The sequence below is a fragment of the Orbicella franksi genome, chromosome 6 (genome assembly GCF_964199315.1).
Source record: "Orbicella franksi chromosome 6, jaOrbFran1.1, whole genome shotgun sequence".
NCBI classification, from domain to species: Eukaryota; Metazoa; Cnidaria; class Anthozoa; order Scleractinia; family Merulinidae; genus Orbicella; species Orbicella franksi.
The window spans coordinates 940179-959100 of record NC_138150.1 but is presented as its reverse complement, the minus strand read 5'-3'; the positions used below and the strand labels follow the sequence as shown (position 1 = coordinate 959100).

The window sequence follows — 18922 nt, the reverse complement described above, 5'->3', positions numbered from 1 at the left end:
AGCTACATGAAAGCACGTGTTTTGAACATCGTCATGGGGCTATCTAGCCTGCTCAGGAAGCCAATGTTTCAAGAAGAAAAAGTGTTTTTCTTTTGTCATATTATAATTCTTTTACCGACCCAACTTGTTCAGTCAAGATTAATGAATGGTGCAATTGTTCCTTTTTTTTTTTTGCATGTCCATGAAGTTCAATTATTCCACTTGGTCCATAAACATGCAAACAAAGAACTTGGCCAATATGTAGCCATCTTGACCTCCCATACATAAAGCAAATTCAATGCTCACTCTTATAGCATGGTATGTTTATTTTATACACAACTGTACAAAATGTCTATTCTAGATTCCACATATCAGTATAGCAATATTGTCTGGACATTCCCTCCCCCTATAACATTTACAGCCATATATACTCATTAAAAAAAAAACATTAACAGAAATCTATTGAAGATCTTCAAGTTCGGCAAAGAAATCAATAAAACCAATGACCATTTTTAGTCTATGTAAGCTGCATAAATTTATCAACTGTACTTATTTATCAATCAGAGACAATTTTTCTACGACATGCAAACTGCTTAACCCTTACACTCCCAGAGTCAAAGCCTTACTTCATAATTTGAATCTTTACGACCACATAAGAGACCCTAGCCTGTGACCATTCATATGAAGCCATTGAGCAAAAATTTACGATGTACTTTTTGATATTTGTTTCCAGTATTCTTGCGGAATGAAATTTGAACCTCTTTTATTCTCAACTAGGATGCTCTGAGAGTGACAGGGTTCTCCCTTTCAGCCCCAGCAGTGATTAATACCTTCTCTCCACCTTGTTACCCTAAAACAAGATCCCTCAAGGAGGAAGAATGCTTAAATTTACTAGCAAAGTCTGCTGCCGGAACTAAAAGAGGCAGCTTATCAGGAAACTAATCTCAACCCTCAGAAATCCAAGGTCTAAGATTTGTTATATATAGCTCTGCAGTCCAAAGTCTGTGCTCTTGTTCATCCTGAAATGTTCATAAGCACCAGGAACCAAACTCATTTGGTCTTTGATTTTTAGTAAACTCGCACCACAACCATTAAAAAAGTTCATAAATACAGGACAAACTCTCTGCTCTGCCCAATGGCGTTATTTAAGAGTTCGGTCAAAGTAAACACTTCCTACGAATCCTCCTCTCATGGCCTTCTGCACATTCTGTTCAAACAACCGCCTATTGCTTCGAAGAACCTCTGCAGCATCTGTGGTGAGATGAATTCAAACATTTTTTAATATGGGACAAAAGCTTACAGGAAATTTCACAGATTTATTTGCCATGATTTTGAGAAGTTCAAAACCAAAATTGTTTAAATTTCAGTCGCAGAAAAAGTGTACAGTCAATCTTATCCTTGGATGTGGCCTTGTTTTTCCAGTCATCTATTGTTGGGTATTTTTAACTCTAGCCTGTGTAGCAAGCGTTTCTGTGGGGTTTGGAAGCAAAGAAAGACAGAGGAACAAGATTTTCAGTGTTTTGTCTGTGCGGAAAATGGGGCGAGAGCCACAAAAAAGAAAGAGGGGGTTGGGAGAGGGGAAAGAAGGAAATGCTTGCAGACAAACCCCTGGATTTTGAAAACCTCCGTTCGCCAGCGAACGGGGCTCGTGATTGGCTGGGCTAGTCCAATATTATTGACATGTGTCGATCAAAGGTATTTTAATACCTTTGTGCCAGACAAAAGGGGAAGACGCGTTCGAAGCTTGTTTACAAAAGGCTTTAACTTTTCTCGCTGAACGAGGATTTAGTCGTCAGCTTGGACAGCACGGTAGAAATCCTGTAGTGCAATGCCAACCCTTTGGTTTTACGAAGCCTACACATTATTGCAGAAGCAAGCGCGACACAATTTGCAGCTGTTCCTTTAATTTTAACAACACTCTCTTGAATGCCACATGCGCCAAGGACAAGATAATAAGCCATGGGACAGAAGATTCGCACTACTGCGTGGGAAAACCTAGTGATTTTGTCAGGCCAAGGGGAAGATTATCTTTATTCAGATACTGGTCAAGATTACCGTTATTTTCCCTCTGAGATGTTTGAAGCCTCTCCTGCCCAAATTCCAAAGTTTTCAGAGAAGACTTTCCGTTGTTTGTTTTTGCTACAGGTGACAACACTCGAACCGATTTGCGGATCTGGCGTTTCCAGCAAACACTTCTTTACTGGAGTTGCCTTTGTGGGAGTGGACTTGCTAATTTTACCTTGTATCGATTCCTGGACAAATGAATACAGTGATCCAAGATTTCGAATCTTGCAAGCACAAGGATTACTAACGTGACTTGAATACTTCTCACATTTTAACTTTCTGGCAGATTTGTGCTAAAACTTCACTGTTGCAGTCCTTCCTTTTAGACAGATTGAGTAGAAATATAGCTTGATTATAAATTACCAAATTTTGTTCATCGAGATTTCTCCGTTCCCACCGTGCACCCCTTGTTTCAGACATATTTTGACAAGTTAAAGTTTATTTTGGTTCAAAGTTCACTTCCGCTATGGAAGGCCGAAGATTTTATTGGTTAATTTATGACAGCCGATGACAGCACGAAAACTCAGTGTGCGCACTCAGGCATGAAAGGCCAAGTGGGCGGTTTTCAAAATCCAGGGGTTTGTCTGCAAGCATTTCCTTCTTTCCTTCCTTCCCCCCCCCCCCCCCCGGCCCCTCTCTTACTCGCTCCATTTTTCGCGCTGTAATTCTTTGCTCCTGAACCCCACAGAAATGATTGCTACGCAAGCTATTTTAACTCTGTTATTTCAAACTCTCCAATGTTTCAAACAAACTCTGTTTCCTCTGGCTTAAATTCAAACCTGTTTATTTCACACTCCAATGATAGAGTTTAAAAATGAACATCTGACCAGCTCAGAATATGGCAAGAGCACAACAATTAGGACTTTCAGGACATTTTATCTTGTAGTGTGGCCTGTCAGTAGGCTCTCCGCTGGGACTCAAAGGAAGGAAGAGGAACGCAAAGAATTTAATTCATCCACAGGTGTTTCAGATCTTAAGGTCTATAGAAAATTACCGGTACCCCTTAGCTAACAAAAGCATGCTGAATTATCTGCCTTAAATGTCAAAGTTTTTACTTCACAATGCTTTGAACAAAGGTCGTATTTAAAGCTTGAGTCATTCCACTATCATGTCACCTCATATTGACATTATTATCAATAGTTGTATTTTAAAGATTTTCATTTTGATGCTAACACAGTAAATTCAAACCCCGCAATATTTTGAACAATGTAGAGATGAAAATGAATTTAGACTATGCTATTATCTGTTTCAGACACAGGGTTATTACCAACCTTTATTTAGAGGGTCGTCTGGATTTGGTTCCTGTAAACAATAAAACAAATTTCATTGAATAAACTGATGTTACAAAGAGGACCATCAAACACTTGCCTTTTTTTTGTGCATTTGTTTGATGACTATGAGAGGAGGGTTCTTAATATGAAAACAAAATGGTAAGCATTTTTATGTTGTAGAAAGACTATTCCCTTGTTTATGTGAAGAGCCTTCACTGGATAGTCATAGAATAAAATGCAAAAAAATGCTAAGGTTGAAAGCTGTATCAGTTAGAAATGACAAACAGCTGTTATTGCAGTTCTCAGCAGTTTGAAATACAAACAAGGCAACCAGGCGTTCCATATTCTGTTGACCTAGGTGTTGACCTTTTCACTTCACTCATGTGCCTTCTTCACAAAGAATATGCCTTACCAGGCTCAACTGAAATAATGCCAAATTTAACAATCTTGAATGTTATTCGTCTGCCACATGGAAAAAAATCTTACTGTATTTTACCCTAGTGTCAGCTTCAATTTGTAAGTTTCCTGATTTGACAATCATAGCAATATTTTCCATAGATCTTGCATATTTTGCACAGACCTTGTCAAGAACATCATTTAATGGAACAGTTTAAAAAATGCCCTACCAACAATTGTACACTAAAAGCTATACTTCTTTAACAGCATTAGCACAAGCAGTTGACATACTGATGGTGTGAGTAAAGACAAATTACAGAACATCTCAGAAATCAAAATAAACAAGTGATTTTCCTTTCTTTTCCACACAATGTTTTCTCAAAGAAATAGAAAACAATTTTTCCTTTGTTTCTATTGAGTTATAGAAACAAAGTCATGAAAGTTTGTGAGAATGAGAAATGCTCTGGCGTTTCTCATTCTCCTAAACTTTTACTTGTATTCCTCCAACTCAATAGAACACAGAAAATATTGCTATTCCTGACATAATTAATGCATCAGTTGTTTTGGACAATCTGCAAGACTCAAAGGTGTCAAGAAGTGTAACAGAAAGACATGGTTTTAAGTCAAAACTCTGATAAACGACTTACCAAAAACAAATACTGTAATCCAATTATTATTGCATTTATTGTAAGAACAGGTTTCCAGTCTTCCCTGAAAAGAAAAACATGCATTTAACAACTTTTGTTCGCTTAACAAACCTGAACTAGGATATTGATGATGGTGAGTAAATTATTAGTTCTTAGAATAAAAGACCTCATATATCATTACACAAAATTTTCATATTTTTTGTTACCAAAATTTAATGTCCCAAAAATCAAAGTGCACAGGTTTCAATAAGGGCTGGGTACTAGCTGTGAGGATAATTTTGCTTGCCTGGTTTGACCATCCAGAGAAAAGTTTTCCTTATAAAGAAGTTCAGTTCAAAAGCGTTTTGCCCTCCTGTGAAAACCTGTTGCCTTCCTGCTTTAAACAATAATGAAACCCTGAAAGGATCCTTTAAGAAAGGACATTTTGAAGATTCTTCAAATTTGTGACAATTAAGTGTCAGGAAGTACTACTCTTCCAAACTGAGGAAATTGAGCTGTCACAAAAAGTTCGCGTCATGAGGTAGTTTTAAGCAGGGATCACCTGTGCAAATCAAAGAGAGCGAAAAGCATTTCTATATATAAATGGAATTACTGGTTAACACCATAATTCTTGCTCACCTCAAAATGTTTAAGCAAACATTTCCTTCTAAGTCAATATTTGGATGATAAACCTGAAAAAAAAACAGTGTATTTAAATCCTTATTATCCATAATTACTGCAATACCAACAAGCCATGAACAAACTTAATTAAGCATTAAGGGATTGTAAAATATAGCCAGAATCAAAAACTCAAAACCCAGCTATATTTAACCATAACCAGTGATTTTTAACGATAACGGTACATAACTGAGTTATTAATGTTTTCACTGAAAAGCCCTCTTCAGAGGGAGTGAAATTATTAATAAAGTTTGCATTGCACCTCTCTGCACCGTTTTGTATTGTGTTTCAAGCATAAGCTTCAGAGCATACAACATAAGGATTGAATCACTGCAGGCACAGGTGAAATAAAGTTTTACAAAAATTTACAGTACACTAATAAGTAAACATGTAATTTTCATGACAAAAAATAGGGAATTAAAAAAAGAGCAGATAAAGGTGACAATATCTCAGTATTTTGACTGTACAACCCAACTGTTACTAATATAATAATAATGCTAATCACAATAATGGTTAAATATTCACAACACAGCATGGAGTAGCTCTTCGTGGCTCACTAGCAAACAAAATAAATGAAATGCAAAGAACATCCTATACCTTTGTTTCACACTTGACTTTAGGAGCATCATGGGGATATCCAGGACCAACCTAGGAAAAATAACAATTGAAAAAACTCTCTTTTTAATAATAAAAAAAAAATTCAGTTTCTGAAAAAAATATGCTTGAAATTAAGTAGGTTACACTAAGGATTTCCTGGTTCTCACGTAGGGTACTGGATAAATTGGTTGAACTGAACTGTCTACAATTGCCAACATATATTTTTATCATTCCATACATTTTTTCCCACTTTTCATTGGCTGAGAGCCCAGCATGTGACCTGCAAAATAATAACTGCTTACAAATGGTCTGCTCATGCATAGCACCGTCTAAATGTGTTTCACTGCAAATAATATTCTGCCCATGCATAATTGAAACCACACTTGAGTGAAAAATGGCAGAAAGCTTCCTTGAGCTGTTGGAGGGTGAGTTCAATACGAAAACAAACTTGGTGATCGAATGATAAAACAATTATTGAACTCGGTTATTGCACAATATTGTGATTTGTCAGTGTCTCACAGATCAATTATTTGCCTCAGCTTTCGGCTTCTGCAAAGAATTGATTTGCTCACCACTGACAAATGACAATACTTTGCTCAACCTTGTCCAATAATTATTAATTATTGCACCAGTAGTGAAAGCCACCTGGAAAAAAACAAGAACTTAAGTACACTAGGTGTTGAATGGACTTACCTTAAAACTAAACACAAATCTCCCGTATTTGTAAAATCCCTAGAGATACAAATAATAAAGAGGAAAAATCAGAAAAATATATCATAATTAAGCTATGGTAACCTTCCAAATGTAAAAACCTTCCTAGTAGGAGGTGGTTCCAAGGATTATTAAGGAAGGGAATAGAGATTTTGGGAAGAGGAAAAAAAGGAGAGGGGAGTGGGAGGGAACTGCTTTCCTGAGACTTAAAAGTATACTCCATTGCATAAAGAACTAGTGAGACAATCTCAGATAGTACAGAGCGCAATTGATAGCTCTGGTACAGTAGTCCCATAAGTACTCACTCCTACTCGGTTCACTTCCGGTTTGTCTGTCTTGGTAGTCTGCTATGGCTTTTCCCCTTTGCAGTGTGTATGTTTCAAGGTTGTATTTTCATTCAAGGTCCAAACATTACGCACAAATTAATTACTACTGGTGCTTTAAGTTGATTTTCATTCATTTTAAATTCAGCAATACGCTGAAGCAGCAAACGTGACAATTTAGCTCTTCACGCCAACTTTGTAACTTGATACTTTTGTTTTCCTCGCAAAGCCATGTAATATGAAACCCCTGTTTTCTCCAAAACATATGGAAGATGTCCTTGTTTTTTGGAGATAAATGAAAGAAAGTTAAATATCTGATGTAGTGATGAAGAAACGGAACAGAGACGATGTTTTACTAAAAATGCAAATTTTACCGATGAACAAGAACTAATTTAATTATCAGATAGTCACGAAATACCACTTTCTTTTTCTGTTGCCACCTTTGTTGTTAACAATAAAACAATTCAAAATTAACACACAACGATATTGATGGCTGAGAAGCATTTCAACGAAAAGTATTGAAGATAAACAGCGCTACTTGGCCGATATGAATGAGTCTCCTCAAAGACTGATTAAATTAATTTGCGCTTTCATTAGGTGCCACGGCGTCTGCAGAAATATTTGAGCATTTTCCTGGTTTCTTTTGTTACAAATTCACAATTTGCGGAGTATTAACGCCACTAACTTGAGAACTTTTTGGTCTCTCTTACAGACACAATTAAGGCAAGAAATAAACAAGTCGCCAAGGAGAAGCAATATATTTGAACTCTGACAAGCACACTATTGTAGATTGAAAACAGCAGATGATATCTGTTGAACCGACCTGTTTGTAATTCTAAAAGCTACGCAGCCACAGTAACGTTTCACTTTTGCAATAGAAAAGGACAACTGGCGCTACCTGAAAAATAACTGCCATCCTTGGTCACATGACACGATATATAAAATACTGCGTGTAAAGATAGTGTATAACACTAACAATGCTAGAATGCATGCGTCTTACATGTTGAGCTCTACCATAAGGAAAACCACTCAACATTTGTGTGTGATTCCGTATGCAATGTATCCTTCACCCAATATAGGAGCCACGAACCCTAACTAATCTACGCATGCGTTTAGGGCAAATTAGTTTTGTTCTAAGGAGAATGGTACCACAAGGAGAGCAAGGGGTTACCTGAAACAAATATATAGCTTTGCGATGTTCAAAGTTAAGCGACGGCGATGGAATGTGTTTTACGTAGAGTACACATGTACCTTTCCCACCCTACTCCCATTACTTCCTTGCCTCTAGACTAATTAATTAATTGAAATTAATTAATTAAACAAACATTAAAGTTTACACCTTAGCGCCATAGGGCCATAGTGCCATAGCGCCATAGCGCCATAGCACCTTAGTTCCTTAGCAGCAGGCAACCCCCATAACCATCCCAATAGTGCACTCTGCACTAAAAAGGATAATAAACAATAGCGTTCATTTAGCACAAAAAATATATGCTCGGATATTTGTCCTTGGACATTATCTGTTCTGAAAAGCGAACAGTTTAAGAGAGTGTAGTTCAGAAAACTGTGAGCTTTGAGGAATAGATATATGTCCTGCCAAGGACAAATATCTGAACATATTTTCACACCAGATGGAGGCTAACTGTGTTTATTATCCTTCATATATTTTTCACAACATCCACAGTTTTGAGAATTGGGTAATATCACTTGGATATTTCCCAGTTTTAGCTGGGGCAAATTCAATTACAACTGTGCATGAGTGAAAATATTATTAGTTTATAATAATAATATGATTATTCATAAACATTTTTTCATCCACCAACAACATTGCTACATTGTTGAGTGGAGTGGTCACATGAATAGAGAAAAACCATGACCTACAGATGCTGGTTTGGACAGCTTTTTAAGTTTCCTCCAACTATTAATGTCTTTCTTACCTCATCAGGTGAAATAACAAGTTTAAAATTTAGAAGATCATCTGGATCAGGAAATTCTGTCTCGCATGTTTTTGGCAATTCAAGGTCACGTATATCTGAAATACAACACATTATCTTATTCTAAATGGTACCTTTTGATCCTTCTTTGATGACAGCCGCTATATGAAGGTGTGCTGGTCTGGCTAAGAACTCAACACAAGAAAACGGACCAGGCCCAACCAACATCACACTACTGTTCCTCCAATTCAGTAGCAAGGGTGGTGAATGGTAAATGCGAGACTTTGTGAGAAGGCAAGACTAGTGTATTTCTTTCCAAGCCTGAGACATTTTAACTTATTCAACTGTGAGACTGAGACTTCAAGGTGTGTTAAAAGGGAGTTCAAGATGTTCAGATTCTAACTAACTCAGTACTTTGACACTTTCTTAACCTTGCAAAAAATCGAGACTACGAGACACACATAACCGCTTAAAAGAGACTACAAGACCCATGAAATTCCATGAAAATTTTGCGAGATCCATGGATTTTGAAGGACCATTCAACACCCCTAGTAGCACATTTTTTAAAATCTTTTTTGCTGCAGATACCTGTTTTATTCCCAAATACTCTAGTATAGGATAGTATCCAGGGAACAGATCAGGTGGAATTTGATTTTAACATTCATTACACCTGTTAACTGGTATTGGTGGAAACAAACAAAGAATTTCCCATTTCTAGTTTTAATTCAAATTATATGGACAATTTTAACTTTTTAAAAATAATGCACTGTGATGGGTCTGTTTCTGATAATATATTTTTTTGAAAATACAGAGATTGATACAAACCACCACTGATCAAGCAGGGCACTAAAATGATAATGAATTCTAATTACAAACTGACGTAACATTCAAGCTAATCTCGTGTGAAATATGATTCGGCTTATTGTGGATTCACTCAATTCTCCTACTTAGGCTTGTAAACAAAACAAATTCCACACAGTGGATTACCTTGTTTCATGTTATATGGCAAAAAACGAGAAAGAATGCTGCTCAGAGTCCAAGATGACAGAAACGAAAAAACATGCAAACGTCAAACTGTACAAATCGAAATTATTATTTTTGGTACAATTTTCGAGAAGATTATTCAACTCAACAACAGAACTAGTTCAAAACCTGTCAAGATTGAGTTCAGGACAAGACGAAGTAGTGAGCATGGCTGATAAAGAAGGTTATGATTAGACTGCAGACTTCTTAGCTGATCATCCCTTATCCCTACACGAGTGTAATCAATAACAAAACAGATCATTTAGCGTGAAATGAGGAAAATATATGATGCAATGGCAGCACAACAAAAGCTACTTCTCTAAGCAAAACCACACCATGCCGCACCTTTGGTTATCCTTAGTTGTGCTGCAGAAGCCCTCTTTGTCCCTGCTTTCGCACCTTCACCTTCCTTCTTTTGTTGCTTCAACGAGAAAAGCTTGATCATGGCTCTAATACGATCCACAAGGACGACAAAACCACCAAATTCCCCTATAACTCTGTATCGATTCTAAAAGAGGAACCAGTCGTCAAGACTCAGCGAAAATTTCACTTCGGTACCGGCTCACATGATGCACTCTGATTGGCTTAAAATTTCCGGATAGTTCTCGCCAAATGTTCGGAAAAAATCGGAATTAGGACGATTAATTATTGAGTGAATCTCCTTGTTTCCAGTTTATCACGGTCAAAGGACGCGGTTACCAAAAAATGGCGCGCTTTTTGAGTTCTTCGCGCGAGCGGCACACCAAGTGGCGAGATGCAGAGAAAGAATTTTCTGCGGCCGTCAAAAAAGTTTCTTTTTTAAACTAATTCTCGGTGCCTCTTTCAGGGTAAGTCATTATGATAATGAACAAACAACATCTATTCTCTTCCCCATTTTTCTTTTTTGCTCAAATTGCAGCACAACAACGAAAGTGAAAGCAGTTTTAGTTCGGGAAGGATTACATGTAGTACACTTCTAACAATTTTGTCATCCGTCTCCCTCGAGTGAAGTTAATTTGTTTCTCCAGAATTGTTTACAAAATTCTGATATGGAATAGCTCATTAACGTTAATTTATTTAGGTTCTCCACAAAATATTTTCAAAATAGCTAATTTCTTTTATCTCAAGGAATTTTTTTCTTATTTACTTACATATTTCACCCAGACTCCTGTTTCGTGTCTCGAAAAGCCAGTTCATTGAGATAAGTTACTTAACACCATGTCACGATCAGCCACAATGTTCCACTACATGAAAAGCGTGAAGAGAAGCAAAATCAATAAACATGGAATTTTCAAAAGGGCCAGAGTGGCCCTGAATGATATACTTGACCAAACAACGCCCCGTCCTTTAAGAAGTCCTCTTGGTTTGTTCGAGTTACTGCCTCGAGAGATGCGCTTCAGGGTTTTTGGCTTCACTCCACTGGCCGATCTTGGACAGCTTTCACTTGCATCAAGACTATTCACAGACGAGGTAATGAATTATCTTCACAACAACGAAGCTTTGCTCGTTATTGTCCCAACCATGCATCTCAGTAGTGACGAGGAATCTTCACAGGTTTTCGTGACTTTGAAAACTGAGTACTGTTGGAATCATTTCAAAGATCTGGGTAGGTATTACGAATTTTTGATTTGATTTAAGCTTATTTTCACGCTTAACCTTTTTCAGAAGTCGTTTGGGGGAGGACGAAGGTTTGAGTGTTAATTGTTATTTCGGGGCCTCACAGACCTTTTACGTGTTTTGAAATCTATACAAGAACCAAATATGTTTGTAATTTATTATGATCATGACTACCCAAGTTTGACTGTTCCTATTGTTTTAACAGCCCACTACTTTTTCAGGGATCCTGCTGAAAAGGGCAACATGCCTCTATTCAACGAAAGAAAGGTTAAAGGAAGTCGGAATCATTTTGGATAAGGTACTCAATTACAGCACAATACCTTCTTTTTTAAATTGTGTGACTAAAGTAAGTTTTGGGTGCTTTGCTATTTGGGCACTTTGCTTTTTTGTTAAATTTGGAACTCGTCATGATCAGGCATTGTTTTGATAAGTAAGGTCACTCAGGTGTTTTCGTTCTGAAAAACCCCTGTATAATCGTCTATTAATCCCTCCTAACAGTATCTAGTTGACATAAGAAATATGAATTTCCAGTAAAACCATGCATAAAACAGTCCCAAAAGAGCTCTCCAAAGGTCGTAGACCGATTAACTGGAAAACGTTACCTGTTAAAAAGAAAACCCTCGGTTTATATAGCTCAAGTACTGAGACTGTGTCCTTAGAAATATTTTGTAAGCATATGTTATTTTATTGATGTAAAAATTTGGGTCTGTAGCTTAAAGACACACACTCAAAAATCTGTACCACCCTTGGAAGTGACATAGCCTACAGCTGCTACGGAAAGTTTCTCCACTCCTTTGTCGCAGGATGGGAAGATGATGAGAAATTTAAAGCTTACCTTGCTGTCAAAGGTAACTTTTCTTCTTACCCTCGGATTTACCGAGTAGCATTGCTACTAATTTCTTCGAGCTACCTAATGATAGAATTCAGATAATAATGAAAGAAAAATAAGACCGAAGCAGATAAATTTATAAATTTACAGAAGGTGTCTAAGTCTGTAACAGTGCGATATTGATTTGGAAGTGCGTTCCACGATTTGGCCGCGTGGTAACGAAAAAGAATTAAGGCGATAAGTAACTAAATGTACATATTTAGGTAGGCTTTTGGTACACAGACAGGCGAAGAGACAAACTATCCATCGTAGTTGTAGCATGTAAGAATTTGAAAAAAAAGGAAACTGAATGAAAGTTTTTTAATGTCCAGAGAGGTAAGAGGTCCAATTTTCAGTACATCATTATTTGATTTCAGTTTCTACGTCTGTTAGGGCGGTCTAGTGCACAGAACGAATTCATGGTGCAAATTACCCACTTGCAGCAATTTTAATCATAACGGAATACATTTTTAGGGGCGTCGTGTTTAGATGATAGAATAAGGCAAGTGTTACGCTCCACACCGGGATCGCAACCATGGTACGAGAGATACATCAGAGTGTTCTGCAGAGAAATATTCTTGGACAAGGCTAGTGACTTCGTTGAGAAAGGATTTTGGCTTTGTAAAATCCTGAAGCCATGGCCCCTTGTGTTCCAGGCTCGACTTCTTTACATCCTGTATGGACCTGTTAATGACGATAACGGTAAGTGACTTCTCTAAAAGGAAATCCTACACTGAGGTCGATCTATCTTGTTTAGTCCAGTGATCAACTTTCATTTTCAACTTTTGCTCCGAAGAAAGATGTTTTCTAAGACTGATTGCAAAACAGGACTTCAGTTTCGAGTTTCAAATTTATTTCAACACAGAGAGAAATCCACAACGTAAAGATTACACTGTTTGATAATTTGGAGGGATCACTGGTTGAAAATCTCGACATGCTCGTAGGATATAAACCCTAGAACTGTAACAGACCCGGTATGTGGTTGGTGAATAAACTAGCTCAGCTTAACTCAGAACTCGTATATTTTTAGCTCCTAAACTGAAAGTGTTGATAAAAAAATTTATATGTGAGCGGTGGCCAAAGTAGCAAGAGCTTTCTGGTTGGCCACCGCCATGGTAAAGTAAATGGCAGCATAAAAAAAAAATTAATTCAGCTATATAAGTTACCTGTAGATCTACATATACTACATTACAACATACATACAATCTGACAATCTCAGGTTTACATTACGCATTTGATTCAAACTTTGCCATGAATGATTAAACGACATGGATAGTTTATTTTGCAGGAACTCTAGATTGGAATACGGTGGAAAGTTGCCCAACATATTTCGGTGTTGAAGATGTGGAATTGAAAGAACTTGCAGACGCCTTGAAGATCCTGCATGTCTACTGTGACACCAAGGACTGGAACGAAGATGATTTTATCAGTGTCTTTGAAGAATTGACCGGTGCGTATTATAACTTTTTCCGTTACTTAAGAACGGAAAGTTATTTAATAACGTAGTTTCAACGCGGCTTTCGACGTCTAACATAAGACCAGAGTTTTCAGTATTCTTTTGTCAGGGTTCTTGGGAAATAATAACAAGAGGCCCGTTGTTTCAAAATATTGGCTTTTATTGTTTCAATACACTGTGCAATTAAAATGAAATTGTCACTCTATTTTTGTCAGTCACGAATTGACTTACAAGAACTTCAAAGTTAAGCACGTGTTTGGGCGTGGCTTTTCCATTGACGGTCAATAAAACCTTCGTTTCAAATGCTAGAGTTTTACCTTTTGTTGTGTTGTCACCTACAGTCAAACGTTTGGCTTCTTTTTTATTGTTTTTTTTATTGTTTCCCTTAGGCATACCAACTGACTGGTGCTTGGAGAATGTCGCTAAGCTGCTTAAACTGTGTGGAGAATCAGTTTGCTTTGAGGTGCTTGGAAATAAAGCTGTGAACGGGAGAGTTCATGAATTGTCGTATCTTGGCTATTACCTTGGACAGGTATATGGTCTTTAGTACTCATGAATCCAGTTTCTTTTGTGTTAACAATGGTTGCAGTTTTGATCAATATAGCTGGTAACTATGGTTTGACTAACCGTGTAACCAACAAACTGATCAAGTAATTGACAGATCAACTGACTGACTGACTAATCAAACTGACTGACAAAATGACTGATTGACTGACTGTATGACTGACTGACCGGCTGACCAACTGACCGACTGACAAACTTGCCTCTAAAGGTTTACATAGGTCAGATTGCTCTAAAATGGCTTTGTTTTTGTCATCTTCTCTACTGATAAATATAGGTGTTAGGGCAAGACGATATCATGTTTGGGAGAGAGAAAGGGGTGGAGAGTTTTACAAGCACCATAAAGCAAGTCCTAGCTGTCATGCCAAGCAGTAAAGATCAAACAGCATTGATATCTTCACTGTTTAATGTTTGGGAAGAGAACATACTAAGTCTTGGAGAGGGGCTACAGGAAGACTTGGGTATGAATAGCATTTCATTTCTTTGAATCAAAATAAGTGATATAATGCCACATCAAAATATTAGATACCTAATTTACCTAATTAATTCATTTTTGTTCAACCATTTTTCCTCTACTTTTACAAAGCTGTAAAGGCAACATCTAAAATCTATACAACATGCTGTATTTTTGTATAGCTTTAAAAGGTCATGTAAGAAACAACCCTGAAACAGGAAAGTTTGGTAATTTGGGTAATTTTTTGAAAATTCATCGGAAAAAGGATCAAAATTCTCTCACAGCATATGATGCACACAGGACTCAGCGTAACACATGTATAGCATTCTGAACCACTGGTAATTTCTACTCTGCCTTATGTTGCAGATATTGTTACCCCAGAAGAACAAGAACAGGTTTTTGCTGCAAGTGTACACAATTTATCTAAACTGGCTGCAGTCCTCCTAAAAGAATGTACAAGAAACTAAGGGAAAAATATTATTTCTTCAAACATTACACGACTAAGAAGCAAAAATTCTAAGCTTCTTTTCGAGTGGTGAATACACTAAATAACAACCAAATTGAAAAAAAACTCTGTAACTTTAATCCACAATAAACATTTTGAAGAATTAACTGACACAAAACCTTACAAGGGTTCACAGAGTTGTTGAGAAAGATCATAATTTTCCAAAGAATTTCTTGTTTCTCAAAAACACATTTATTGTAAATACATTATTAATATTAAATTATCTTTGATTGTTGCAAAACTCCAAAGGAGCAAATATTTAAAAATAAGAGCCCAGCAAGGCAACATTACCCTATAAGAGTACGCACTTAAAACAAATTATTAAGCTACTGAGAGCAGTTTTTTTTTCAGTGAATTATTTTAATTTCCAAAACAAATCAAGAAGAAAATTGGTGGATGTGCATGGTTGTTTTCAAATTTGGTTTTCATTATTAATATGGCTAAGCTTGCATGGCTATAAATATAAAATAAAAGAATTCCCAAATTATTGCAAAGAATACCATTTCACAAGCTATTTGTTTTGTAGTTGTACTATTTATTAACTAAAAACTACACTGTAACATAATATCTTTGCTATAAAAATTAAATTGGAGGTATGTCATGTTTTTAATTTGCTGTGACATCATGTACACCCAAAGCAGGCAAATTGCATGTTTGTACAAACTACAACTACTTGAACTTAAATTTAACATTTATTTGAGAAGACAATGTTACAACAATAATTATTATTATGGTAAAATTGACTTCTCAAATAAGTGCTTTGTAAAAAATAATATTTTCAGTGGTTTTCCTCTATTTGTTACCTACAGCAACTATTAACACCACAGCTGCTTAGACAGTTTGACAAATTATATCAATTAAATCACCCTACAAAATGGACCTTAGGGATTCCAGCGTCATTTGTTCCAGCCAGTCAGATATTTACCAGTACTGTAAGTTTACACAATTGTTTAAAGTGCCACTGAAACGAAATTTTCGTATGTGAGATTTTTGCTTAGTAATAAAGTTTCAACCTTACTTGGAAACACTGCAGACTTTTTTTTCCCATACGGTAAGCGAAAACTGCTTTTTCAGCCGTTCGAAGTTGGCTGGTTAAGCCCAAAATTGGCGGCCATCTTGGCGCGGCCAAAACAGCCTAGTGACGTCACTGGTTGTATTGCTCTCATGCCGCGCTGAAAATTTAGAGTGATTATGGGAGAAGAGAATACTGTTCGAAGCCCCCCCAAAAAACATCTTAAGGACATCTCAGGGCTGTAAAGCAGATAATAACAGTAGCCTTAGACATGAAGAGGTGGAGAGTCGATCCTGGGGCTTTTCAGTCTATTTAATTGGATATTTTATGTAAGCAAGCAAACGAGTGGGAGTTCTTAGATCGCAAAATGATCGGGACTCTTAGTGAAATGGCCAGCACTCAATTAAACAATATCTACACTCATAAAGTAAAAAAGACATGAAAACAAGAGAAAGCGGCTTTTGAAAATATTATCCGGAGTGCTGCTGCACGAATCGTAGCAACAACGTTTCGAGTTTTCGAGTCGCTTCGCTTCGAGGAAACCGGACGCTTTGTGAGTTTCACCGCGGACGAGATTGTGCCACAGTGACCTTTAGTCTAGTTGTATCTGCTACATCCTACAAGTTATCACAACAGCAACAATTTAAGAAATCCTCTTCTTTTATATGAGGGAGCGAATTTAAACTATAAAGGTAAACTTAGCTGCCATGACCCTACAATTATATGTTTTCAGGAAACGAGAGAAAGCGTGACAATATCGGCGGCGAAAGGTCATATATGCAAATTAGTTCAAATTCTGTTTAGTAAACCTTCGAAAGGAGTGCAAAGTGGTGACGTTTAACGAATTGCTTTGAACTTGAATACTATTAAATGAAGATCATAAACATAAGTATGTGCTAAAGAACTCCAAGTTATCCATCGGCCGTGAAATATTACAATTGGGAGATACGTGTAAAAGAGACGCGAAATTCCCGCTTTGTTTACACTGATACGTATGCGGCGATAAAGCAAACCCTGCTGCGGATCACAATTTTCAAAGATACATTTTGTCTACCACAAGAACTCTCACTTACTAGTATCATAAAAAGATGCTCTCTGTGTGCAAAGAAGTACTCGACTCAAAGCTTGTGGACCGTTCATAACTTCATGATTGTGCGGATGGCTGATGCGCTTACGGCTTTTAATGCAGCAAAGTTGCCGAGGATATATTCGAACCTTGTTAATAGACCTTAGATAAACGTGAGAATCCAAATTTCAGAACCAGGCTGAAAACAGACGACGAAATATCGTGTTTAGGCTTCAGGACGCGATACAAAAGTTGCCACACTCGTCTTCGAAATCTCCAATCGAGTACTCAAGATGTTCGAAAAGTATACTGAGCTGTTCTAATCTGTAGCATTCATTTTGGTGAATCTACATTCTTTGGCGCCCTCCAACGTTTATGATGTGTATTTCCTGTCAAGGCTGGACTGAAATTACAAGGTAGGAAACTAGTAGGTATCGACAATATGAAGAATAAACTTAAATAAATCAAGTGAAAACAAGAGAGAATCTTAAGCGCTTCTTGCGTGAATACAACCAGTGACGTCACAAGGTCCTTAAACTCGGTTCCAGAGCCCGGACACAGTTTTGCTCCAAAAAGTCGATTTCAGAAGCTAAAAAGAGCACTTTCCGTTAGGATTTGACAGAAATAAAGTTCACCATTATTTTAAGCACCTTTGAAACTATAAATTGGGCTAAAAAAAGAGAGTACGAAAATTTCGTTTCAGTGGCACTTCAACCTGGGTTTTATACATTGATGTTATAAAGATTAATTAAGCTACGATTATTCTGTTTTTCCCACAAATTGCAAAAATCCTACTTTTGGGGTCTATAAATAATTGTAATGCACCCATAAGAGTGAGAATTAGCATTTGTTGCAAAGGAGTGAATTTTAAGATGGAATCCACCAGAAGTTTGAGTAACAAGTGGACATAAACCTATTACCAAGATTATTTACATCGTATTGCAAACTTCTGTACAACTGTTTTAAATATCTTCTCAAAAAAAAACCATTTCTAACAACACCAAACGTCGAAAACAAGTGTTGATCTTCATATGGAACATTTGAAAGTACTGGTGAAATGAAACTGATGATGAAATTTTACCTGCATTTGCAAAATTTTTCTGTACAACTGTTTTAAATATCTTCTCAAAAAAAACACCATTTCTAACAACACCAAATGTCGAAAACAAGTGTTGATCTTCATATGAAACATTTGAAAGTACTGGTGAAATGAAACTGATGATGAAATTTTACCTGCGTTTGCAAAATGTTTCTGAACTTTCGCAATTTTTTTCTCTCGTTCCCATGGGAAATTCTTTTTGATGTTATTTCAGCCAACTATTTATATCTTTAGCTTGAAGAAAATGTAAAAAGGACTGTAAAATACTTAAAATTATTCTGGTACCATATTTTTGTCCACTAAAAACTGAAATTGCTCGATTTTCTATCGGATTTCATCTTAATCTATTTTTATATAGAGGATATTACACGTCCGTGAGTGGATACGAATTTTATCTTCGAGTGTTCAACTCGATATCTCACAAGTGAGCACAGTGAATAGTATCGATTTTAGCTGGTTTTGGCCATTTTGGTCATAAATAGGGTATGGTTTTTGCACTCTAGCCTTGATATGGGTATGTTTTTAAGAAAAAGCCCCTTTTCATCATTATCAAAAACAAAATCAACAAAAGCCCTTCATGAATTATGTTTGTGGCAATTTAACATTGGTCTGAACTAGGGAACTAATTATAATGCAGGTCTGAAACAGGGTTTTGATTTAAGAGTCAGGTCATAAATAGGGTTTCGAATCTTTGGTCAGGTCATAA

General features: G+C 36.8%; 2 protein-coding genes across 2 annotated transcripts; one reads left to right on the top strand and one right to left on the bottom strand.

Moving 5' to 3' along the window:
* Window positions 1-281: 281 nt before the first annotated feature.
* LOC145489762 (NEDD8-conjugating enzyme Ubc12-like) lies at window positions 282-10459 on the bottom strand. Its single transcript, XM_081468805.1, has 8 exons — window positions 9945-10459; window positions 8580-8674; window positions 6305-6343; window positions 5612-5662; window positions 4976-5028; window positions 4358-4421; window positions 3315-3345; window positions 282-1230 (listed from the first exon to the last, which is right to left on the bottom strand). Exons 1-8 carry the CDS (start codon window positions 10042-10044, stop codon window positions 1121-1123), a joined length of 543 nt encoding a protein of 180 aa, XP_081324931.1. The 5' UTR covers window positions 10045-10459; the 3' UTR covers window positions 282-1120.
* Window positions 10460-10584: 125 nt separating this feature from the next.
* Window positions 10585-15066, top strand: LOC145490830 (F-box only protein 47-like). Its single transcript, XM_081469927.1, has 8 exons — window positions 10585-11184; window positions 11417-11493; window positions 11908-12043; window positions 12538-12765; window positions 13352-13513; window positions 13909-14051; window positions 14358-14541; window positions 14901-15066. The coding sequence occupies exons 1-8, from the start codon at window positions 10797-10799 to the stop codon at window positions 14999-15001; spliced, it is 1419 nt and encodes a 472-aa protein (XP_081326053.1). The 5' UTR covers window positions 10585-10796; the 3' UTR covers window positions 15002-15066.
* The last annotated feature ends 3856 nt before the right edge of the window (window positions 15067-18922 follow it).